The 25,851-nt window shown below is 39.3% G+C and overlaps 1 protein-coding gene and 1 long non-coding RNA gene across 8 annotated transcripts in view; one reads left to right on the top strand and one right to left on the bottom strand.

Annotated features, from left to right (window-relative positions):
- Positions 1 to 740: 740 nt before the first annotated feature.
- On the bottom strand, positions 741 to 25,851 carry scube2 (signal peptide, CUB domain, EGF-like 2). Of its 5 annotated transcripts, none has more exons than XM_017032472.2 (23): positions 24,212 to 25,851; positions 23,585 to 23,704; positions 22,243 to 22,368; positions 21,828 to 21,962; positions 20,173 to 20,298; positions 19,977 to 20,093; positions 17,618 to 17,707; positions 16,531 to 16,647; positions 16,301 to 16,423; positions 15,235 to 15,351; positions 14,960 to 15,082; positions 14,583 to 14,699; positions 13,401 to 13,490; positions 13,140 to 13,262; positions 12,263 to 12,433; positions 11,745 to 11,951; positions 6,346 to 6,516; positions 5,172 to 5,339; positions 4,188 to 4,349; positions 3,816 to 4,013; positions 3,574 to 3,726; positions 3,391 to 3,470; positions 741 to 1,839 (listed from the first exon to the last, which is right to left on the bottom strand). In XM_017032472.2, the coding sequence occupies exons 1-23, from the start codon at positions 24,297 to 24,299 to the stop codon at positions 1,693 to 1,695; spliced, it is 3,069 nt and encodes a 1,022-aa protein (XP_016887961.1). In that variant the 5' UTR covers positions 24,300 to 25,851; the 3' UTR covers positions 741 to 1,692. The 5 variants fall into 5 exon arrangements, with proteins under 5 accessions (XP_016887961.1, XP_024911516.1, XP_024911515.1 ...); XM_025055748.1 differs by having other exon boundaries at positions 11,745 to 11,948; XM_025055747.1 differs by having other exon boundaries at positions 23,585 to 23,701.
- Positions 1,914 to 25,851, top strand: part of LOC103379272 (uncharacterized) — a 43,390-nt gene continuing 19,452 nt past the window's right edge. The window contains exons 1-4 of one of the 3 annotated variants that reach the window (XR_003049756.1): positions 1,914 to 2,169; positions 4,247 to 4,381; positions 6,334 to 6,493; positions 19,455 to 19,512. This is a non-coding gene — a long non-coding RNA (uncharacterized LOC103379272). Of the gene's footprint in view, positions 2,170 to 4,246; positions 4,382 to 6,333; positions 6,494 to 19,454; positions 19,513 to 25,851 lie in introns of those variants that run through there. The other 2 variants (XR_003049758.1, XR_003049757.1) reach the window with 2 other exon arrangements.

Here is a 25,851-nt window from a genome sequence, read left to right as displayed (position 1 = left end):
GCTGCGCGCATACTGGGCGGTGGTATGTTTGAAAGCTTTCCATGGCAACGACAGAATATTAAGTTCATCCATAGCATAAATATTGGTGGACGAGATATTACGGTAGCTATTACAGACTTGCTTGGATATCCAAATCTGGCAAAACGTTCAAATGTATTCGATATAAGAACAATGAGAATATCATGAAAATCCATTTGATAAAGCGTGTGGTGTTTCAGTCATCTGTCAGTATTTTTCTTTCTACATTTTTTTCACAGAAAATAAACCCAACAGGTGGCAGTAAAACAACTTAAAGGATGCAGAGTAGCAGTTAAAACCCAAACAAAGCCCAGTAGAACATGAGAAGAAATAGAAACGTCTAGCCTGTTGGTTCTTACACACTGGTGATTGTGTCCCCCGTCGTGGTGGGAAGTGGAAATATGTTTTTTCTTAAAATGTAAATGTGTTTTCACCTAATCCCTTCCCCCTGGATTTGAATTTTAATGTTATTACAATAGCAAAGAGATATGGAATGAATATCACTCTACATTTGTATCTACAATGAGCTGCTGTTTTTTAATCTCTAGAGCATAAGAAAACAACAATGGGATCGTTGGTGAAATTTTGTAACACTGTTTCTTACTCATGTGCTGACGAGTTTACCTGCTCCGACAAAGCAGTCGTATGATAGATAACTGAATGTAATGGCGCCATGTAGTTCTCCTTAGTGTTAAAAAGAAAGAGTACAGGAGACAACAGCATATAATAACGTTCCTATCTTTATTTACAGCATATTAGATGTACAAATCCATAAAAATATACATACATGTATCATCTAAGACAAGTGAACAGCATAATTCTATTTTACAGGACGTTTCATGGACTTTAACATTGTGTTTAGGTTTTGGCAGCACATCACTGTCTGCACATCAATCATTTCTCTTTGGTTGATAGTTCATTGTACACAATGTACTCATGTGTAATGTTTTAATTTTGCTGAAGCAGTTGATGTGTCAATGATGTACAAAACCGACATCGCTCCTTTTGGTGTGTTAAAAATACAAAGGCCACCAGCATTGCACCAAAGCTATACTTTGAAAATGAATGAAGCTGCTACAACAAATTAGCATCTCACCTAAAACTATTTACATCATATACAAAATATTGATCAAAATAATTGCTTTTGTGGTGCCACTACTTCTTGTATAGGGCTTTTTTTCAAGAAACATTTTTGTTTTTGTTGTTATTTTTTCTGTTCTGTAATAGTTGACTAAGTTATCTATTTGGTCACCTAATTATCACTGATGGTCAGTGTAAAGCATGACTGTTTGGTAAAAATTATTACTCACAGCCACAGTTCTGTAAGAAACAGATCATGTGTTGGCATGAAGTGCCTTAAACAGTGATGTTTCACCTACAGGTGAATGTAATGTTTTGCTGTTAATAATTAAAAGATTTACAGAAAGGGCCAAAACCTGCAATTGATCTCACCTTATTCCAATGCCACTCCACAAATGATTTTCTTCACTTAAAGCTTCAGTTATGCATTTCTTGAAAAGATTAGATCAAGGGTCTTCAACCTTCTTCATCAATATAAAGACAGTAGGTTTTGCTTTTGTTTTGCAAAAGTGACATTTGGAAATAACCAGTTGCCTTAACCAATATCCAATATAAGCCAGTGATTTAAAATCCAGAGAACCAGCAAAAACTTTTTTAAGGGCGAAGGAATCTCAGCACTTTGGAACGCAGGAAGCGGATAAAGGATTTAGGAAACATTTCTCTGGATTCTTGAGCTGTGTAGTTGAAAAAGTTCTGTGGATGAGCCAACACGTCAAACAACGCCTTCATGAGCTTCTTGTCCTAAAGAGGAAAAGCAAAGGAATCAAACAACGTCAACTTACATATAAAGAGGAAAAGCAAAGGAATCAAACAATGTCAACTTACATAGGCAGCATACTCTGCAATACTCTGTCTTCTATCATTTGTAGTGTATTTTATTGTTTTTCTAACTGTATGTGTACTGTGAGGCAGAGACGTCACCTGACCTCACTTAGCGCACCCACCCAAATTAAAAAGGAAACACAAGTTTCCCCTGTCCCAAGGTGGAACATAAAAACAGAGCTCTCCCATTGCTCGCGTTTCCACCGGGATACGTTAAGTTGCCGGACCAGGAAGTGCAGCGGTGCGAGCGTGAGTATTTGTGTGCTACGATTCTGCTTCGGTTTGAATGTTGATACTGCAATAGTGTGTACCTCACTGGCCGCTATGATATGGAAATAAATTATTTCTGTCGGCGATATACTGTATTGTGTTTGTTATGCTGGTTTAAATTTAAGCGGTTTAGCATGTCGGTATGTACGTCCGTAGTGCATTAAGGGTAAGTGTAATTTAGGCGCCATTTCTATTTCGTCTGTCCCAAAGGAAACTGAAAACAGTTTTTTTTTAAAAAAAGTGCCCGTATGGGCCCGTTTTACATGTACAACCCTCCACTGTGCTCTGATAGTTTCCTATTTTGTTATTTCCAAGGTCCCTGATCATTAAAACTTTTTGTTTCTCAAGAATTGTTTTTTCTTTATTACTCTATAGTATGTGTTGTAGCATCATGTATTGTGTTCTTTGTTTTCACCTTATTCTTTGTGAGTGTATGTCTTATTTCCTTTAGCATCTACCTGCCAAAGAACTATGTGAGAAAATTAGCATATGGCTATAATTTGGGTACATTACGATAAATCCATAATATACAGTATATGTTCATTTACATTTATTTCAAATAAGTAAATAAACTAAACATTTTAACAACTTTAAATTTGTCTGAAAAAGTAATAAAATTAAAAGTTAAGTTTTATGAACTGGGCATGTCAACAGTCAAATAAAACTGTGGGGTCATTTTGTCTTCTAACATGACATTTACTTCATCATACATGCATTCCTTTCTGCCTCAGGGGATTTGCATTAAGTTTCCCACAGGCATCCCATAACTAATTGTTATCTGGTAAACAGGCTGCCCATTTGCATTATTGTGTCCAAGTAATGTGAAATAGAAATAATAATTTTCCACTACATACAATGTAGGAGTGTCACTTTTTATGGTTCCATGGTATAATGGTTAGCACGCTGGACTTTGAATCCGCTGAGATTTGATTGTAGTTTAAATCTCAGCGGATTCAAAGTTCAGCGAAACTTTTCTATCCTTGTAATGGTTTATCTGGGAACTAGAAGTGTTCACATCACAAAAACATCTTGAATAAACTAAGTACAGAGAGCAATGCTTTGTTATATAAGGGTATAAGGGTTTTAGTTGTTTGACAGTTTTTACCTATTTTACTCATAGAAATGTCTGCTTTTGCTAAATATAGACCAATTACTCTTATGTTTTTGAGTGTATAAATACTACTAAAAGAAAGACAATACCTTTAAAATTTCCTGGTGATTTTCTGAAGCATATAATCTACCGTCTCTCACAATGTCTTCTATTAATTCCTGATAGTCCTCTGAAACAAAGAAAGTCCAAAAACATGTAAATAGTGTGACTAGAAAAACATGACACAGCAAAACATTTACAAAACATTAGCATGAAATATCTTTTTCTTTTACCGTCATATGTGACATATGGGACCTGAAAGCCTTTTCCACTATTGCCTTCGTTTGACCTGAACTGTATCCAGAGCCTTTTGGAGCGGGAAGTGAAAGCGATGGGCCGTTCATATGTCTGACATGTCTCATAGGTTGTCACAGAGTTGGACAGAGCTGGGTAGAGTGGTATTCATAATAAGATTAAACCTAGATAATATTTCCCACAAATGTTAGCTCCATAAAATAAAATAAAAATAACTTACAACTTTTCCTCATGACTAAATAGTCTCCACACTCATCCTCAATGGGCAGGAAGATTTCTGGGACGACAATAAGGATCCTACGTTTGGGTGGAGGGTTGATGGTCCAAGTGCATTCAACATTGGCGGGATAATTCCCTGGGTAGTTTGGAGACTCAATATAGCCAGTAAAATCTCCCAGCTCTCCTCCACATTGCCGGTCTGTAATGAGAAACATGACGGACATGTTTTAACAGGGACATTTGTGAAACAAGTGTACAATGACCACTGCAATAGTTAAAGGTTTTACTTTAAAAACTTTTAAAACTGTGTCTCTTTCTTTTGAGTGTGTATATATATATATATATATGCATTGCTGTATATTTATGATCTTACTTTTGCACTGCATGATATTAGTTGAGCCATCAAAATCTGTTGTGGTGTTTCCCGGACAGGCCATGCAGTAGTTCTGACCAAACTCCCCTTGGTACGTTGCCATAGGACAGCGGATACAGCGATGGGTGCTGGTGTTGTAGTAATGTCCTGGAGAGCAGTGGACTTCAAGAGACAAGCACAGGGGCCGTTGGGCTGTAAGTTACTGCTTATATCTTCCAATATTTGTATTTCTAACATTTAAGTGTAACACGGAGAGTTTCGATTTAATAAGATGAACAAAATTATATACATGCTATGCAGTTGTTTAGAGAGTTTTAAATATATTTTCAAATACGTTTAAAACACTCGCCACACTATTTCCAACAGAGATCTCAACATGTTTTTTAAGCGCCTGAGCTAGTGTCATGTACTGACGCAAAAACAGCAGCAGAGGGCAGCAGAGTGACGTGTTTCACTAAGTGAAACAACTAATACATGACTAACTCAAAATGAGGTGTACGTTATGTATTATTTAGGTCCCGTTCAAACAGGGCCATCAGTCAAAACCGAACATTACATAAGTTTTTATCCGTTGGACTGAGGGATGAATCAGTACAGATCTAATGCTTGGTATTAAAGAAAACAATGGGTGCTTGTTTTTATAGCAGAGACAAATATAAATTACAAATAAATGTGGTAGGCTCATTGTAAAAATGTTGCATATTATATTATTATTATAAAAATACAAAGATTACAGCAGGTAGGTTTGTGCTAATTTTTTGATAAAGGTACTTAGTACAAATCAAAAAGGCACACAGGAGAAGGCCTAGAGAGTTTGTGTGTTCTCTTTTGCCATTTTGTGGTTTTCTCTCCTTTAAAAAGTGTATAGTGAAGTGAGGCTGCTAATTTGCTTATTAGCAAAAAGCAGAAATTCTACTGGTTTTGATATTGAGTGGAACCAGAAACATACATTTCCCTTGTATAAACTGAACTCAACCTGCCCACCTTTGGTTTCACACTCCTGGAAGGTTACAGCAGCACTGCGCTTGGTCACCAGGTTCCCTCCACACTGGAAGCAGGAAGTGCGGCCTACCTCTGGCTGGTAGGATCCCAGTGGACAGGGCAGGCAGGGGATGAATCCATCATGGGAGTAGTGACCTGGAGAACATTGACCTGAAAAACATACACACACACAAACATTTGGTCATGTCGGAGCGTAAACAGTGAATCACACATCTGTTGCACAACTTTCTGAGCTGTACCGCTCGTGTTTGTGTAATTACACAACCTTTATAAAATGTAGTTCATGGGATACAGAGAGTTACTCCTCAACCCTCCATTAAGATAAGAGTGAGCTTAAGCAAAGTGCACCTTCTCTCACACACTATCGTCTGGGTGACTAATACAAACTTGGCTGCCGATGGGAGTCTGCTGATAGCTCCCGCTGTTTAGTCTGTGAGAGGCGACAAGATCACAGATTTAATCCTGAAGTGACTGAGATAAGAGCCAAGGAAAGACCAAAACATGGAGGCTCTTTCAGCTTTCCGTCAGCCCACCTTATATTCTGAGTAAAAATAACGTCACCATCATTGTGGTTTCAGCTTCTCTTGACTTACACTGAACAAAACATCTGCTCAGACAAAGATCTGTAATCCCGCACGCTCACTTCCAATATTTGTTGAAGTTCAACATTTATTTATTTTTTTGTTTTTTGCTTTTATGACTGTCTGTTTTACTACCTAGTGTGAAACACACATTGTTAGACTCTGAAATCCCTTGTTCTAGACCCACTTAATCTGGCTTGTGTATCATGACAATACAAGCAAATGGGTCAACAAAACGTCAGCTATTTTGAATTAGATGTCAAGTTCGAGCATACGTGTGCAAAGATAGTTCAGGCACAGAAGTATCCAGGCCTGATCACTGTCTGATCACTGCTGCTTTGAGTTTCCACAATGTTGTTACTAAAAACAAAACACAATCCTTAAAGGGATACAGTAGCTAGTTTGTTTAATTATCCTGTAAACAGGAACTGGATCAATATGAGAAATGTATCAAGTCTCTTTTATTCATCACCAAGTCACAAAATGTAAATGTTTTATATATTATATGAATGAGGAAGTTTGACCGTGAAATATAAACATACAACATTCCTTCTCTGTTATAGGCCATTATTTACCTCCACACTCTGACATATTTCGAGCTCCGACTGTCTTGGAAAGTTCTCGTCCTTCAGCCCCAGGACAGACCTCACAGGACATCTGTCCCTCCTCATCTTGATATGTCCCAGCTGGACACGTCACGCACCTTCCCTGGTCTGCATCATAGTAAGTACCAACGCTACACTTGACTAAAAAAATAGAGAGAGATATAAAGAGAGATTAGTAATTCATCTTTAAATAATTCCGTAGGTTAATTGTAAATTAAACCTTAATGTTTTACTGGCTACATGAAAAAAAAAACTTAGATGAGCAATAGTTCCCAAAGGAATCCTCAAATTATGGTCATAATTCAGTGTTGACAGTCCTGTGGCGGTGTCAGGTGATACATCACATTCCTACTGTCATCAGGCGGAAACAAAAGTAATTAAAGGACAAAATATCCTCATCCTATCCTCAAGATTTTCTTCACAAAAACAAACAACAACCTTTTTTAAAAGTTGAAAGCAGAGCGACAGGTGTGGACTTGAAACTTTAGGAGAGACATCAGTGACACACTGTATAACAGGGGGCACAGAGTGTGAAAAATATGGACATAAATCAACAGGTTAAAAGTATATTCCCTCGGGTCACACATGATCATACAGTTCTAACCACATGGTGAGTGTGTACTGTAAACAGGGCAGCTCAATTTCATGACAAGACTAATAAAGGAGATCAGCACAACCTTTCTCGGAGTGAATAAACTTAAAAAAGGATGTTCACAAAGCAAGTGGATAATAGATTATTATTCACCGCCAAAACACATTAAAAGTATAAAGGTTTTTTAAATGAAATCATGTTCCGTTTATCATTTTTTGGTCGTCTCATCATGCAATATTTGCATATACTGTAAGCACGGACCAGATTAAAAAATAAGATAGTCATTGTGTTTTTAAAAAAGCCCAGGAGGTTAACTGGAAGGAGAGGGGTTGGAAAATAATTGAATATGAATGAAAGGCTATGAAAAAGGACAATAGTACAATGATTTATTTCCAAGTTTAAGTTGTCACATCATCTGCCTGTTTAGTGCAAGTGGAAAAAAATAATAAATGTTGACAATCAAGAGAGTAGCTTTGATGCAGGTAAAACAAAACAGTACTTTATTCTACTTTTTATATTTGTGGTCTTTCCCTTCAATGGGTAAACTACACATAACACATTTAATTACCCATGCTTTATTGGGAACATAGAAACCTTAACATAACTTTTATGGAGAGCTGAACTTCAACTATAAACGTTCACTGACCACAATAATAGCTGCTTCTTTAGTGCTCTGTTAAAATCATTTGTACGTAGTAAAACTAAACAAAGGTTTAGTTTTTGTGAACTTGAAAGAAGTTTGAAAAGAGAAAAATCTGGCTTTGGAGTTTTGGACTGACTCATTATTTCCTTGTTTGGGCTCTGATGTTGTGTTTTGTCTTCCGGTAAATAGTTTATGATTTTGTAATTGTTTCTTCATTTTCATTGTTAACTGTCCGAAGCCTTGTTGATTGAGTCTCAGGCGTGTGTTTTGGCTAAAACATTTTTTGGATGTAAAAGGAGCCTCAGTGTTTGAATGAAAGCTGCAGTGTAAGATTAAGATACAGAAAATTTGTATTATATTTCTAATAAATTTGGTGTAAATAATTTTACTGATAATATAACTAGTCTATACACACACACACACACATACACAGACTTTCTATTTTGACCTTCTTTGGATTTTTCTTTTCAAGTCTGCAGCATTACCGTGTTTTGTAGTGGTAGGACGAGTGGTATTTTGCGCATCACGTAACATTACCACTAGATGGTGCTAAATCCTACACACTGTACCTTTAAAGTGGTTGAAATAATTCAGGAGTTGACGAAACTGGTTACAGACACTGTTAGTGACTGACGATGTCTGTTTGATCTCGGATGTTGTGGTGGTGTGGTTTTTTATTTCCTATTGTAAATTGTCAAATCGCTGTCAGTAGCAGTTAATAAAATGAGTATTTAGTAGTAATTAATACTACATATATATGTACATAAACAAAAGAGTGATGGCTGAACTATGAACACCATTCTACTCTTTCAAACCTGAAAACTGATGAATTCTAAAAGACGTCAGCGCACGAGGTTTAATACCACCCTGCGCACCTTCACCTCAATTAAAAGCAAAGACAGAGACAAAATCAAAGACATTATTTTCCTTTTATCTTACCAAAGTGCAAAGGCTCAATTAAAGGGACTAAATCACCGTTTTGCCTTGGTTCCTCCCATTCAAAGTAATGCCTGTAATTAATTTAGGAATGACTGCGTCTGTCTGACAGCCTTAAGAACTTGACTTGAAAACTGAGGCTGATCTCACACAAGAATAAATCAATTCAATTCTAGGCCCTTGAGGATAAAAAGTGCCTCAGTTGTGGCCTTTTAAGCTGTCTGCGAGTGGAGAATCCACCACACAAAAGCTTTATGTAGATCCATTAGAGAGGGCTCAACAAATTGTTAGATTTTCCTCTGAAGCAAGAAAATGTAATTCTCTCAAGAGCAGTTCATTTTTTGGAGCTCTTTGTTTGTTCTAAAAGACCACGAGGACCCATCATTGTGTTGTCCCCTAACAGCTTTTATTTGACAGAGGGAAGCAGTGAGAGAAGAGAGAGTGAGAGTGAAAGAGGGGAAAAAAAACCTTGAAGCCTTTCAAATGCAAAGAACGCTTCTATAGAGCCCTCGAATTGATGGCCCCAAAGAGGTTTAAAAGACCTTTCACCTCTATTCAAGTCCCCAGTCTTTGCCGACTTGATGACATAGGAAAACACTACGGTATCACAGTGGTTAGAAGCTGAACCCAATAAAAGGGGTCAGGTTTCTGAACCCCCTCCCCATTCTGCTCGGCCCAATCGCTGCTCGGGCCCATCAAGCAGAGGCCCAAACAGCTGATGCTAATTGATTCCCATGGTGTGGCTGAAGTCAATTCTCTTTAGCAATTTAGTGGCCGGGGTCATGCAAAGTGGCCCCAGTTGGGGGGCTGGGGGGACGCAGCACTCAAACTGCCACCTTGAATCAACAGCACTTCCTAAACATCTTCAATGTTAAAACAAACACGCAAACAAGTTGAGTACAACGGTCGAACCAATGCGGACGCGTGGAGGTGCAGGAAACGCAGCGTCTGTGGTCGTGATGCTGATCGTTCCTCCTTCACTTTTTATATGAATATCACATGTTATCTTGATGAAGCCCTGAATGAGTTTGAAGTCCAATAATGTAAATGAAAAAAAAAAGCCTTTGTACTGTGTACTATATTTGAGCACAACCGGATCCAGCACCATAAAAACATCAATTCAAATAGACAAAAAATCGTGATAAACTGTAGTGCAAATGGCTCGGAATAGAAAACCAAATGAAAGACAAAAAAGTTCTTTCTCCAAATGCCCCAAATGTTGTGTTTTGGTCCTTGTGTAGCAGTGAGAACAAGCCCCCAAATGGGTTTTCTTCAATGGAGTGGGTGCACTAAAAAGGACTAAACTGCACTCCTCACTAAGCCAGAGAGCAGGAGATGAGGGAGGAGGGGGAAATATAGCTCCTTTAAAGAGTTGGAGTTTAAGAAGAATGCCTCTTCAGCCCCCCGCCTCCACTCCCAAATTACATGTCTACACCCCTGCCATGGCCAATAGACTGCTTAATGTTGACCTGAAAGCGTAACGGGGGAGTTAAGGAATCAAGTCACTTAAGACCTGTGTTAGTGAAAGACGTGACGTGCAGCAGCAGTTCAGGAGCTGGAATCATGTCAGCACAGCTGAAGTGCAGCAGCATGAAGTTTGAGGAGGATGTTTAAGTGAAAACAAAAGTACACCGAGAGATAAAAGAGTGTAAATGTGAAGCTGATGATGTGTAAAGTAAATAATTTCCTTTCAACAGTCTCAGGAAACTAGAGGACAGCTCTAGCTTGGGGCAAGTTTTTGGGGTTTCACCCAAAAAAGAAGCTCTTAAAACAATAGGAATCCCGCCAGACAAATTATTGGCAATTTGTTTGAAGGCAGAAAAAAAAGTGTCTGCCTGTGTTTGTGCGTGTGTGCCAAGAGCATGCGCACATATCAATGCAAACACTGAGTAACAATGCATGTACTGAGTGAATAAATAGTTAGGATGCCTCAGCAGAAGAAATAAACCCGTTCTCTCTTGATGATATTACGGCAATCAGAAAACTCTGGGAGGCCCGTACGTAGGGGCAAACCGTCCTAACAGCCAGAAAAAACACGTGCCAGCCGACTGTGTAATGCTTACAACGTGTGGTCAGATTTAATGGACATTTTCTCCATCACAAACTGTATATAGAACCCAACAGTGAGGCAACAGCTACCAGGGGACCAGCACTCAGCCCCGTGGTAGACACTAATCCAGCAGTGATGCTGGAAGATCTCACAACTGCACAGACCAACAACAGTGGCTCTGTTCTTCCACGAGAGCTCTCCCCTCCAGCTACCTCATTACAGCATGGCTGCAAACCAAATATGGCACTCATCTGGCCAACACCTGCTCCAAATCCAATCATTAAAACAGCCTGTCTAAATATATCTCACTGGCGCGAACAATTTCAATTACTTAAAGTCAGGACTATGACTCCTCTGTGTGAGCAGGGAGCGACTCGCAGACATTTCTGCTAAGCCGTGTTGGGGAATATGATTTTGAGATGATGAAGAAAATGTCAAATCTTTGAAAGATAAGTAAGCAGCAATAAAGATCAAGAGCACTTAGAGAGCTGTCCAGGTTTAACATGAACATATTTGATTTAACGTAGGCAGAAGCTGTTGTAGTTATATGTGTCATCCACACCAGTGCAGTGTTTCAGAGACACTATAACGGAAGAGGTTTTTTTACAGTCTACTGAACTGTCTTCTAGAACAAACACAAGAGCTTTGGAAAATGAAAATGGAAAAAGACGTCAAGATTGTTTCACGTGACCAGTTTCTCTGAAGACAACCAGCATTTTATTAATTAATGGGTAAACTAATTAATTAACGTTTATATTGTTGGCCATTATTTGATTGTTCCCAGTAGAGCTTTGGCTCACGGAGCAAGACTCAGTGTTTCTTCACATAAATGAGTAAAATTTCAGCAAGCGTTTGGATGCACTTGTAGGAGAGTCAATGTTGACATGGCAGTTTTATTTTTCTTAAAGTGAAGTTCAAGGACGTAAGGCAGCAGTTGACCTTGGTTTAGATTGTTTCACACGACCCGTTTCTCTGAAGACAACAAACATTAACCAGCATTTTATTTCGGCAGGCCCTGCTCTCTTTTAACTTTTTGCATACTGAAATGATTTGAAAACAGTTTTAGTTATGTACGCAGCAAACCTAGTAGTGTGAAGAAAAAAAAAAACAACAGAAATGATGGAGCCAAAACGCAGTAATAAACTCACCACACTTCCTGCCCATCAGCACCTGTCCTCCAACACAGTGTCCTGCCAGGTCTGCCGGTGGCTCCGGATTCTTGGAAAGCTCATAATCTGACCCGGCAAAGTGTAGATGAAACTGTTCCCTGTTGATGGATTTCCTCAGGGTCCTGATGGTCTTCCGGAGCCTCTTCTCTGAGCGTCGGCGCACACAGTTCAGGTCACAGCTCTCTGCTGAGAGAAGCACTTGATACTGCATCTGTTTCTGCTGCAATGTTTTGCCTCTAAAACTTCATGCCTGGATGGATGCTCACATGCTTACCACAAAACAACAAGTTGAAGAAGAAGTCAAGGAAACAGATTTAAAAAACACTTTAAACCTTCAAACCTTCAGCCCAACATCACCACCACCACCAAAAGCCATTTCAAAACAGGAGATACTTTAACTGTGTGGTTTGATTAGTAACGAACAGACAGTGGCAGAAGAAACCACGGATGAGAATGACAGGAGACAGGAAGGCAGATGTGCAGAGAGACCAACCAACCTGTTACCTCCTCTACGTTCACATCCAGCTCAAACTCAGCAGTGATCAAGGAGCCGTCCTCCTCACCCGCCTTCCGGCCGTGACGGCTGCGGAACCGCTGTCCGGATGACGAGATACAGCGCAGGCTGACGTAACTGAACTGCACATTTTCAGTGAAGAGGAACCTGCTGTCTGTGGACACAGGGAGGAAGCACCACAGACAGCACCCAGACAAACACACACAGTCACAAATGGCAAATTACAGACCACATGATGGACAACGTATGATTTTGATGTCTTATACTGAAAACTGTCTCTTTAAGAAGCTAGTTTGGTCTTTTTAAAGGCAGCAGAAAAAAATGAGACATCACTGTGAAACTGTTCATTACATGACAAGGCTAACAAGAAAAAAACATTTGGTTCTTTTATCTGAAGCAGGTAAGTAAGAGGCGACTGGACCGTCTTGGTTTCTGGAAGATGTTTCACCTTTATCATCCTGAAAAATTGATGAGAGCTGAAATGTCTTCTAGAAACCAGCAGCGTCCAGCTGCCCATTACTTAACTGCTTCTGATCCAAGGAGCAACGTAATCCTACAATCGGAACTCTGTCTAAGTGATGGCAGGGTCAGACCTGAGTGAAAGGCATGCAATTACATCCTCCCCCTGTCAGGGTAATTTATATAGATGTGCCTGAGACTCTCAAGATACTCAAACCCACATCACATTCCCCCAGTTTCTTTTTTTTTTTTTTTGACATTTGGTTTATGGTTTACAGTCATCGTGTGTGATGTTTTGTTCAAATCACCGTGGCTTCAGATGTTGCCAGTAAAATAAAGGAAAGAGCTCGTCTTTAATTTGTCGCGATGTTCAGAAGACTCGTCGGGGATATTTTGTGTACCTGAGTGTGCAGAGTTCAAACTCTCCCTGAGTTTCTCCTGACTTCGCTTCAAGTTGCACTTTGCAGTGCCAGATCTGAAGGTGGCCGTGGTCTTAATGCGAGGAACGCCAGCCGTTTCTGGAGCTGCAGGAGTGAGTTACAAGAAAAACAAGACTGTTTATACATCTACTGATAACCAGGACGGCCCACGCTGTGTCTGAGTTACAGCTTTGTGTGGCAGAGCAGAAAGATGGATGTAAATCTTTGATGTGTGATACGTGCCCAAGCAATACAAGCCGCTGTTGTTCTTTTGTGCGTCAGCCAAGCAGGGCAGGGGCATTCCACAGGTGACCGTGTAGGAATCCTCCGTCCCTAAAGGTTCAGGGCCACAGGAGCCGAATCGGAGAGCAAACAGGAAGCATGTAGAAACATGAAAAGTTACTCTGCAGACTGATGATGATGAAGGTTTACAGAACTGGAGCTGTAGCAGCTTAACCGAGCTAGGTAATGGAAACAAATCAGGTCTCCAGGATCTTTCCCGGCTTTGCTGCCTCAGAAGATACCTGATCTTTTTGTATGCTGCTCTGTGGGGTTTTATCAGGGAGGAAAAACATAAAGGCACACTTGGCTCTGGTATGTTGTCTCACACAGACTTTACTTAAGCTGCAGTCCGTGCTTTGTCACTTTGTTTACATGAATTCCAACTGTTTTTTAAACCCACACGTATTATAGGAGTGCCGGCTGTGTAGTGACACTGACTAACCATTGAAGAACTGACATGATGCCAAGTCAGGGTTCAAAGCTAGGACTTTGGTTTGATTTAAAAGGGAATTGAATTGTAAAGAATTTGTTTGACAGAGACATATTAAACACAAATAAGGAAAAAATATCACTTTTTTCCTTACATTTCTTATGTTGATTAATGGGTAAATTGATTCATGAACGTAATTGTAGTTGTTGGCCATTATTTGGTTGTTCCCAGTTGAGCTTTAGCTCACGGAGCCAGACTCAGTGTTTCTGTCCATGAATTATAAAACAATCTCAGCAAGCGTTGGGATGTACTTGTAGGAGAGTCAGTGTTGACATGGCACTTTTATAATTTCTAAAATTAAAGGTCAAGGACATAAGGTAGCAGTTGACCTAGGTTTATAAGCCCAGGGGTTTGTCCTGAACCCATCAATCTTTTTTTGCCAGAAAGTAAATTTAGATAATAACCGAGGATAACTGGTCATTATTCTTTACTTTTGGTTGATGCTGTTTTTAGCAACGAAATTTTGTTTTGGTGAGCATGGCAACAACGTAAATATGAATGATGAATAGAGAAAATGTTTTGTGGACAAGGAATTTTGTGTACATGTTAAATGACATATATTCTGACAAGCACTCATGGACCTAATCCCAGACTCTAGTCATCACAACAGAAGCACACTGTGTAGAAATGGAGTTGCAGTACCACCAACTTACCACTGCTGATATGAACTTGGGACTGACATGTGAGGAAGCATCGGTCTCCTCCCTCCTGCTTACTGCAGTTCAGTGTGGGTTTAGAGGGGGGTTTTGCAGGTGGTAAACCCTCAGCCTCTAGATAAAAACCACAACAAGACTCCAGGGTAAAACAGAAAACTTTGATGACGATTGTGACAGCGAGGAAGCGGACATGATACCGAGGCACCAAAAGTCCAGCATCCTGGCAACATGGTGCAACCAAAGTGACAGAGAATTAAAGAGAAGTAAAGAGAAGAGAATTCAAAGTATCTCCTGTTTTTGCCCCCACTTTCAAGTGAATGTGCAGTGAAGTACAGTCTTTACTGACAAATCTTTGGGCAGGTGCAGCATCTTACCAACGCAGTCCTTTTTGTTCCAGTGCAGTTTGTAGCCAGGATGACAAAAGCATTCAAATCCACCCATGGTGTTCTCACAACCCTGCTCACAGCCGCCATTGTTCACGCTGCATTCATTTATATCTGAGAGGGAGAAGGAAAAGGCATTATTGTAATTACGGGCTCAATTTCTCCAGCACATCAATGGGCCACTGCCCACTTTTGTATGCTTCCTACCGCCGGACTGTTACGCTCAACTTGACATGTATAAGTCCCTCCACCTAAGTGACTCTCACCTCCGCAGTGGGCCAGTCCATACATGGTGTAGCCTTTGTTGCAGAGACACTGAAAACCACCGGGGAAGTTCACACACGTGTGATCACATGTCCGCTCGAAAAAACACTCATCTATATCTGTAATCAAAATCAGACAGATGACATAATAGCAGAGCAGTCGCTCGCTGTCTTTATCAGGAGGGATTTCCCACCCACAGACACACATAAGCATTTATTTCTGCTTTTCCCATGTACACCCATGTGGGCGAAAAGCCACTGATTCCTCAAGGTAATTACAGGTTAACCTGAAGTCAGTGCTTCATTTCAGTGCCCTAATTTGTATTTTTACACCAATTAAGGCATCAACTCTAAATGATGGGGAGATAAAGGGTTTGTCTGACCAAAGGAAAATCAACAAAACCCAGAAATGAGCTTAGGTTAGTTTATGTGATGTTTCCAAGCACCACATAAACTAACGAAAAAAAACTCATCTCAATTTCATCAGTTTGGGACAATGTTAGTTTTTATTGTTTTAAAAGTAGTCGGACTAAGAAATTGATGATGATATTTTAACTGTGACAATTAGGCTAATTGAAAGCTTTGGAAAAGCTCTTAATCTTAAGTAAAGAGGAAAAAAAAATCCACTGTATATTTTATTTTTCATTTTATATTTTTTTAACCATTTTCTTGCTTTGTTATAAGTTTTCTGCTTCTCATCTTTTTTCGTACATTTGTTCTATAGCTATTATACATGTATATGGTATGTGTATGTGCACCTGTGCATGGATATATGTGTGTGTACATATATACACATTCTCTTTAGTACTGACCTACTTGTTTATGTATATTTTTATATGGTTTTATTTTGAGATATATAATTCAATTTAACTATAATCTGCATGTGTTTCCTTTGAGAGGAAAGTGAAGTAAGAAGTCGGAGGATCATGTCAGAAGAAGCATCATCAGTTACAGGCACTTGACTTGATTTGTCCTTCTCTCATATACAGTTTACCATCCATGCTTCTTATTTGCGTGTGTAGAGTTTGTCTTCAGTGACGACAGGAGAGACAGAGAGAGCAGTCTGTACCTTGACACGATCGTTCGTCTGTGAGCAGCTTAAAGCCTTTTCTGCAGTTGCACTCAAAGCTGCCGATGGTGTTCCTGCAGAAGTGCTCGCAGCCGCCGTTTTGAAGTTCACACTCGTCAATATCTGTGGGAAACAGGCAAATCCAAAAATCTCTATTTTTAAACCAAGCAGCGCGGCTTTGTGCCATGTTTCCTCCTCTAACGCTGTGGGAGAGTTTTGTGCACTCTGACCTTTGCATGTCTTTCCGTCCGGCTGAAGTGTGAAGCCCACTGGGCAGCTGCAGCGTACACCTGTAGATGTGTCCTTACAGGTGCAGTCGCACCCGCCATTGTTCACTGCACAGGTCTCTGAAAATAGGTGTAGACAGTGTCAACATGTGGTAAATCCTTCCTCTGGAAAATGCAGTGTAATCCCTGAGTTTCTAATGTTGGGTTAATGAGGAAACAAGACTAATTGAAACAATGCACCACTAAAACCTTTGTATTTATCAGCCCTGTGGTATATTAATCAAACATTAAATGTTTGATTGATTTTACAGCTTAAGGCCAACTTGTAGCCATTTTGGCCTTGGTCTTCTCAGCTGCCATTCAGAAAAGTAAACCCAAAAATTAATTTAAAAAAAAGTTACTTAGAGGGAGCTCATAAAAATTCTGTGTATATTTTTACTAATTTACAATTTGTATTTTTACTAATTGTTTCTCAAACAACAATTAGCCATTTTTGTGTTGATTTGATTACTTATCCATTCACTTATCCAGCTATTTGGTTCTTTATATTTTTTGCTAAACATTGGCTATTTGGCACTTATTGATTTATAGAAAATAATAATCTACACCAATCTATCCTTTAAATGTTTAGCTTTGGTTTCTCAAACTGACCTTTTACTAACATACAGTGTATCGTTTCAAATGCTGGACAACTGTCTTCAACTCTGTTCTACACTCAAATACTTGATTTTCTGCCAGTTATTATAAATATTTTTCATGCATCAAGTCATCCAGAATCACTGAACTGATAAATACTAACTACGGGAGAAAAAGTTTACACACAGACCTTCCCAAATGGAGGGAAAATGTGAAATGTACCACACTGTCACAAATGCATGTTTTTCATGCTGGAAGTTTGGGGGCGAGCAGACGAGTGCGTAGTCATTTCACAGTTTGCTCAAAAGGCTGAAGAATGTGTCGGCTTACTAGACATAACTCCTCTGTGCCGTTTGACACCCCACAGTGGTTCCTGGCAGCTCACTAGGCTGTCACATAAAAAAACTGAAACTCTAAATGTTTATGGTGTGAATACAAGAGGTGTAATTATTACCCATGAGCAGTCTGCGTTTGACCCGTTTGTCCACCTCGGTGAAGGACGTGGAGTTGTGGTCTGAGGACTCAGTGGTGGCTTCGTCACGTTCTGGTAGACACGGAAACACAAACAAATAACATTAAAGTTGAAGGATTTGATTCAAAAATGTTCTCTGCTCCGGCCAGTGACTTTCCCACAGTATTCATTTAAATCAAAATCCTGTTTTCCAGTAAACAGACAACCTTGTACCGTATATAAGTAACACAGAGTAGAGCATCTAACATGGTCAAACCTGGGAAGACTCAGTCTATTTAAGACTTTGGTCGTGACAACACCTTAAAAAAAAAAAAAGAAAAACTCAATTCTGTGATTTTTCTTCTTGTAATTCCACTCGAGCCTCAGGCAAAACAATGAAGACTCTTGGTACTTTTCTTACATATCTAAGAACTGTTTTGGCATCTCAATTACCCAATATACACCACAGTAGCACGGTGCTTTCTCATGTAGTACATTACCAGACTAACTACGACGGTGACAGGCTATAATTTTTATATATCCAGACATAAAGAGGACACAAGCTCTAGGAATGGTGGCATCCAACTGGACCAAACTACCATTACAGGTATCATAGTATAGTATAGTATAGTATAGCATAGCATAGCATAGCATAGAATACCATAGCATAGCTTAGTATAGGATTATATAGTATAGCATAGTAGGGTATAGCATAGCAAAGTATAGTATTGTATGGTGTAGTATAGAAGAATATAGTATAGCATAGTATAGTATGGTATAGTATAGAAGAGTATTGTATAGTATAGCATAGTATAGTATTGTATAATATTGTATAGTATAGTATAACAACGACTAGATAAACATTCCTTATTTTCTCTTTTATGTTTTTTATGAAGATGTTTTTCATTTTCAGTTCTAATTTTAAATTATTATTCAGTCCATTTAGATAAATATGCTTTGTGAACAAATACATTGACAAGTCTGATCCAGTCTTAAACTCATCCCCAAGACCTCGTTCTGTGTCGTTGACTGTGTAAATGCTTTGGGTTCAACTGACATTTTCTAAACAATTTATCTAAAGTTTTTTTTTTTTTAACTTTGGAACCATGCTGCTCTTGAACACACACACACTCAGCCGAAATCATACAGTAATCTCCCCAGCAGTGGTTCAAAAACACACACACATGCTGTGTTGACTCCAGCTCTGGGTGTTTGTGTGGTCACCCTCCTGTAACCAGATGCATGTTTACACTTGAGATACAGTATATAGCTTGTAGTGGCGTAATCTCATGTCATATAACAGATGAGAGCAGCAGCGGCAGCAGCAGATCGGATCAGAAAAGTGAATCTAGAGAAACGTTGTAGTGATATGAACAGACCTCACACACACTGCTACTGGATGTGGGCGATTCCACTACAAATCTGAGGGTCGATCCTTATCCTCCATAAGCATTGTGTGGAAAAATGCAGCTCTCATTGTGTCAGTAAGAAGTGACTGATGGAAAGTGATATCTACAGTCGTGGTGTATTCAGGGTTTACTCAACTCATTTATACCAAAGCTGTATTCTTTGAACAATACAGACGTTTACAGGACAAACAACAGCAACAGCAATGTGTGCTGGTTGTAGTGTCTCTGTGCATTTGACTGCCATTTACCGTCACCACTAAAGTATATTGGATTTTCATTTTATTGGAGTAGTTAAATATAATCACAAAAGAAATTGAAATTATTTCATTAACTTCAGCTTCATCTTTTCATTCTTTTTGTTAGTTTGCCTTTTTCTAGTTTCATCATCATTTCCCTTTTTTTCTGCTTTTTATATTTTCTCTCTTTTTCAGGAAGAAAGACAAGTGTTCCCCAACCTTTTTTGAGCCATGGCACATATATATCATCAGGAAAACCCACGAAACAGAAATCTCACAAAAAGTAATGAAATGAAATACAATAATCTTCTTGTTTAAATGACCTCATAATTGACTAAAATCTTGGCCTGTTTAGTTGAAGACAATGCTGATACACTGGCAGGGATTGAAGAAAGACACTCACAAAGATCTTCTTCAACAGCTCTGATTATCTGTTTTTTAGTTTTCATAGCCAAGAGTATTTAATTGTTTCTTTTCATGCTTTAACGAGCAAAGAAAAATGATTTGTCATCAATAAATAATAGTTTTCAGCCCAATTAAGTGAAACTGGATAATCTGGGAATCACTGAACTAGACCATTGAGATCTTGGGACAGTAACAAAGAACAATAACGGACATAAATTTGCATGCTCAGAAAAGTTAGTCCTCACATTTTGTGTGTTTTAACAACCAAAATTGGCATTAACAAGAAGGCAGCGTTCCAGATTGTGCGCTTACCTACACATGACCTCTTGTCGGCCTGCAGTGTGTACCTGAGGTGACACCTGCATATGGGACCGTTCTCTGTGTCCTCGCAGGTGTGCTGGCAGCCTCCGTTGCCGTGGTTACACGTTACTATGGGGTGGACAAAGAGCAAACATGTCAGCATGAAAAAATGTCAAACGTATCCATAGATAGATGTGTGAAAACGTACAGATGCAGTCTTTCTGGTTCTTGGCCAGCTCAAACCCTGGGCGACATTCACAGGCCACACCCCCTTTGGGCGTCTCTTTGCAGATGTGGGCACAGCCATGCTCCTTATTCATACAGTTGAGGCCCTCTGGGACACAAGAGAGCGAGGCACACAATGAAACTCTCCTACAGTGAGTGACCGGCTCCACACAAAGGCTCACACAGTCAGGGATTAATCTGGAATCTTAAAGGACACTGGTTGTCCCTGAGCCTTAAACAATACTCCAACACCAGCCTGGTGTTACTTGTGCACACATCTGAAGAGAAAAACAACAAACTACACAACGCGTGCTCCAACAACTATGATCTGCAAACACATTTCACTAGCGCAAGGTTCTGCATAACACCACTGGAGCTGGAAAAATGAGATTATGAGGCAGCCTTTATCCAGATGAGTCACAGCCGAGCGCACGGATCCAGGAGATTTAAAGGGTTGTCAGGACTCGATGGAGTGGAAAGTCTTCGCATTTAGGTTGACTTAACAAAACAAAGGCACTTGAGACAAATCTGTGACACGGACCACGTAGAGCTGAATGTTGCAGTTATTGACTTATTCTGTTCTGCCAGACTCTGAGATCCTTTACCCAAAGCACGTTGTTGCTGTGACGGCTGCCAGCTTCGGCCTGTCACCACTTATTGTGTCTTCAGTTCTGGATGTGGATGTGAATTTTAGTGAATTGTCTGCATAGAGCTCCTTCCCTGTTTTAAATGGCTTGATACGATTGTCACATACCATAGAGGGAGGATTCAGTAAAACCACAACAATCCTCTTCAGCCGTTTTGGTCTGACTTGACTTCAGAGTCAATAGGTCAACCATTGACATTACAGAGTTTATTTTGTTCAACCTGGATGGGAATGAACAGCTAGGCTTCACTCTGCATGGTGTAATTTAAGGTGGTGTTTGTTTAATACATGATAAAAACATATGAGTGCTGTAAGATGAGAGAGTAGTTTGTGGCAACCAATAGTTCACAAAAGTCACTGAAAGTTAGTTTACAAACAAAATAACCTTTAAGTTGCAGCTTGTAGAAAGAAAACTTAGTGAGACTTTACTCACATTATAACATGAACTTTGTTTAATTCTAGTTTACTTCCTGAGTGTGTACAGATCGACTTTGTTATTGCACCTTCACAGCTGCTGGTGTCTGACATCTGACTGTCCTCTGAAACAGGAGCAACCTGATACTGACCTCTGTGTCAACAACCAAGACTGTTATTGATTTTTAATTAAAAAAAAAAAAAAGTCATTTAATATAACCTAAATAAAAAATAAATAAACATGTCACCAAGTGTTGTCCCAAAAATAGCTAAAAACCAGCCGCTAATTTACGAAAATTATTACGGCATAATATATATTAAATTATGCAATAGGCAAAGGGTGTAGCAAAGTTGGACAAAAATAGACAGTATGTATTTTAAGGTAACGAAAATAGACACGTCAAAAGTGCTGCAGAAGCAGAAACAGCTCTTTAAGGTCAACAGTGAAGTCGATGATGAAGTAGAAGTACCATCTAAACATTTTTTTTACAGGAAAATAAAAATATTCCTGTCGATAAACTCGTACCACAGATGACCCCGAGTAACTCAGAGTAGTACTGTCTGTTGTGGACACTCACCCACAGAGCGGTGGATGCATGTGTGCTGGTTGTCACTGAGGAAAAATCCCTCTTTGCATCGACACTCGTAGCTGCCCATGGTGTTGACACAAGTGTGCTGGCATCCTCCGTTGTTGAACTTGCATTCATCCACATCTGCAGGACAGCGTGGGCCGTGTTGAATAACAGTGTTTACAAAACTCATCCTCGACATTGCCAAAACAATTAGGTTTTTTTCCAGATCAAATATTCGTCCATAAATATTTATGAATCTTTTACATCACTGCACGGGCAAGAAAAAAACTGTTTGTATTAAGCTAGGACTGAAAAAAAAAACGTCAAAGTGTGTGAGAAACTTCCCAACTGCCCACACAGACATGAACTCATCATCGGGCTGTTTTTTTTTTTTAAAGACTTTTTTAGTCAGTGCTCCTACCCAGACAGTTGTGTCCATCGTGTGCTAAATGGAATCCATCATAACAAGTGCAACGGTAATTGCCAGGGATGTTGTTGCACTCGTGTACACAGCCGCCGTTGTGCTCCATGTCACACTCATCCGTGTCTGCAAAGTCAAACCACACAGATGAGTGTTTCACCCACTGATCAACAGATGAAATGCCAAACATGTGGAGAATGACAAGACGAGAAGCAGTGTGTGTGTGTGTTTGTTTGTTGTATTTTACAGGAAGAATAAATGTGTATATACAGCCATAGTCACTAAACAGACCCTTACATTTATATGTTCACTGTCAGAGCGGTTTCTAATGTTGCACCACAGCAGTATGGATCAGGAAGCTGTAAGGTCATGTCATCAGTTAAATCTTTGTCAGGAACTAAAATGGGCTGTAGGAATAATCTGGGTCGGTCATTAAACTGGTAAAAAACTTTAATACCAGGTTCATACATTTCTGCAGCCAACTAGAGAGTGCTAATGCAGGAACTGCATCTGTGCCAACTTTGAATAATTCAGCATAATTAAACTCCTGGAGATTCAACTGCGAGACAACTAGCACTTTTTCTTTCAAGAACCAGTGTCAATAACCATTTAGCAAAAGTCCTTGAGTGCATTAAAAATTAAATTAAAAGAAATGATCAAAACTGAACCACTCCAGTGTCAAGGGTTTCTCCATTTCATTGTTTAAGTAAGACTTTATGTGTTTAAAAACAATTAGCAAAATGCTACCCACCACATAAAAACATCAAATTTCAGTCTAGGGGGAGTATGAACCGATACTACATTTGTACAGTCAGCTGTTGTTGATCAACGCAGGATATTTTTTTAATTTTAATTTTAGTGATTCACAAATTTAAAAACACATTGATTCATCATTATTTATCAGACCAGTCACATCAAGTTTCACATTCACGTTATAATGCATTTATCTTTGAATTTATGATTTCAACAATAACACATGAATTAGTCAAAAAGTATTTAAATGTACTATTCAAATAATATTGAAATTCATTTATGTTCTGAAGCTCGATGTTACAGACTAATGTAAGCGGGATGGGGCAAAGGGCACTTAGTGTTTTTGTTCAAAAAGCACATGGTTTAGCAGTTGTTGACACTATTGTTGTCAAAATAACGCTTTCCACGGGATGTTGAGTTGCCAATGAAAAACAATCTTTTGGAATCGGCTGTTTAACCTTACCAAACACAAAAGAAAACAAACCCTGTGCGTTTTGAAGTGGATCCGTGCTGGATTAACCTTAATCTGTGGTGTGGAGATGGGATTAAAAATGTATGTATGTGAAGGGGGGCGGTGGGGTGAGTTTACCTTCACAGTGTCGTCCATCTCCTTTAAAGCCTGCTCTACACGTGCACTTGTACGAGCCTTGGGTCGTCTGACAAATAGCATCAATGTGACAGCCATCACTGCCGTCCGCACATGGATCTGCTGAAATCCACACAAGTCTTTCAAAGTCACCGCCACCACAACAACACTTAAAAAACAACAGCGTCCACCGGCAAAGTGCGTTCATCAGAACTCTGTCCACGCTTTAGACGTGGGAGGTAAATAAAAAAATACTAGCAAAAGATGTGAAATGAACACGTGAGTTAACTAGTAATTAAATGGTAAAGCAAGAAAATCCGTATCCATTAAAAATTAATCTGTAGAATTACAGATTGTAGTTTGTAGTTAATAAATTCCAAAGAACCAAACGGTGTTTGGATTAGGGGACAGATTAGATCGCACAGAAACAGTGTTTGGAAAAACTAGAGAAAAAATGTTTAAATAAATGTTTCAATAAAAGGCACTGGGCAGAAACAATCACCACGCACTCCTGACAAAGCGTGCGTAAAGCGGCACAATCCCCGAAAACAGCACAACACACACACACACACACTCACTCCTGAAACACACGCACAAACACACTCATACAAACTCACTATACAGTCCCACCTCGAATCTCTGGTAGCGCAGCGCTTTGGCGACTATTTAACAAGAGCAAAAACAAACAGAAGTGCCTCGCAGCCCAAACAGGTCCCATGGTGATATGATCCAAGTTTAGAGTCTGCTCAAAGGGACGCGTACGCACTGGAGCCGTGAGGCTGCGTCCGCCTCATTTTCATTCTAGCCTGTCAATCTGCCTCACAAGGGGCTTTTGAAAAGAGAAAAGGAGTGAGTTAGTGTGTGTGCGTGTGTGTGTGTGTGTGAGAGAGAGAGAGAGAGAGAGAGGGAGAGGGGCAGGCAGAGAGACCATCTTCAGGACCAGTAAATCTCATGGGAACCTAATGTTATTCAGTCTTAGTGAACGTTACCATTAATGATCAGATATAAATGTTGTAACATTTCAGGTTAATGCACACATTCAGTCAGTGTTTCCCACACTTTTCCTGCAGCGCCCTCCTCTTGTAGATGGGTCGTCGTCCCCCCTCAACACATTTACATCTATTGCTTCAAATCTCCATTGAATTTCATTTAAAACACAGTTTCTTCTACAAAACCGCTGATGTCAATGAACCAAGAAAATACAATTGCAAATCAGTTAATTTTCTAATTGAAACACAAATAAAGGGACATTTAACATTTTATTTAATTCGTCTTTCTGTACCAATCCTCCTCCCCCGCAATACATTCATGCCCACTGGGAGGCCCGCCCCCCACTTTGGGGAACACTGCTTTAACTAGTTGCTAAAAGTTCAGTGTGATTGTGATGTGTACTTGGAACTCTCAATAACATTGTTACTGTTTGTGGTAGAATAAGTTCTAATGTTTAATGTTAGAATTTGGTCAGATTATAGCAGAAATGTATAAAACATACTACTATAGTATTACTGAAGATAATCCTCTCGTGTCCGTGGAATGGGCCAGTGGTGTGTGAATATGAATACATTTACAAGAACACTGCCCTCTACCGAGATTTTCCCTTAAAACCAGGCTCCTGCCAGTTGATGTATAGCTGATGGCTTGGCCACACAGTAGAGGGCTGTGATATTGTATTGTGGTAATACAATATCACCAATGTGTATTATTACATTAAATAGTAGATTATTATATTATCTATCTATGGGAAACATAAAAACATTGACAACATAAGCAGAAGTGGTTTGTGCTCCTGCGATACAGCATGGTGATCAGCAGTTTGAGTTCTCTCCACCAACAGCTAAAGTTGACTCATATTGTAAGTAAAAATGTGAAGGTAAAAGGCTCTGTCTCTATTTGCGGTCTTTTCCATCTCTGATCTTAATTAGGATTTATTTCAGAAAAATTAGTGAGTTAATGTCACTGCTGGACATCTTTTGACTTTAAAAATTAAACTGTAACTCCAGATTTTCTTTTACATGTATATAATGTTCTTTAACTCCTCTACCTGTGACATGAATTGCTTGTGATCCTCTCTCACTTCAATCCTCCTACACAATTGTTTTTGCAAGTGATTATTTCAACCTGCATTATCAGCATACACCGTGTCACTGGTTAATCGCACGACTAACTCTAATTCTTAAAAAACTCTATTCAAGTACATCTCCATGTACTATTGTTGTCAGAATTTGTGAAAGCATTATTCATAAGTGCAAAACACAGTTTTATAGAGCGAT

The sequence above is a fragment of the Cynoglossus semilaevis genome, chromosome 5, assembly GCF_000523025.1.
Source record: "Cynoglossus semilaevis isolate Cse_v1.0 chromosome 5, Cse_v1.0, whole genome shotgun sequence".
Lineage (NCBI taxonomy): Eukaryota > Metazoa > Chordata > Actinopteri > Pleuronectiformes > Cynoglossidae > Cynoglossus > Cynoglossus semilaevis.
The sequence above is the reverse complement of the archived record's forward strand: the minus strand, read 5'-3'. Positions and strand labels throughout refer to the sequence as shown.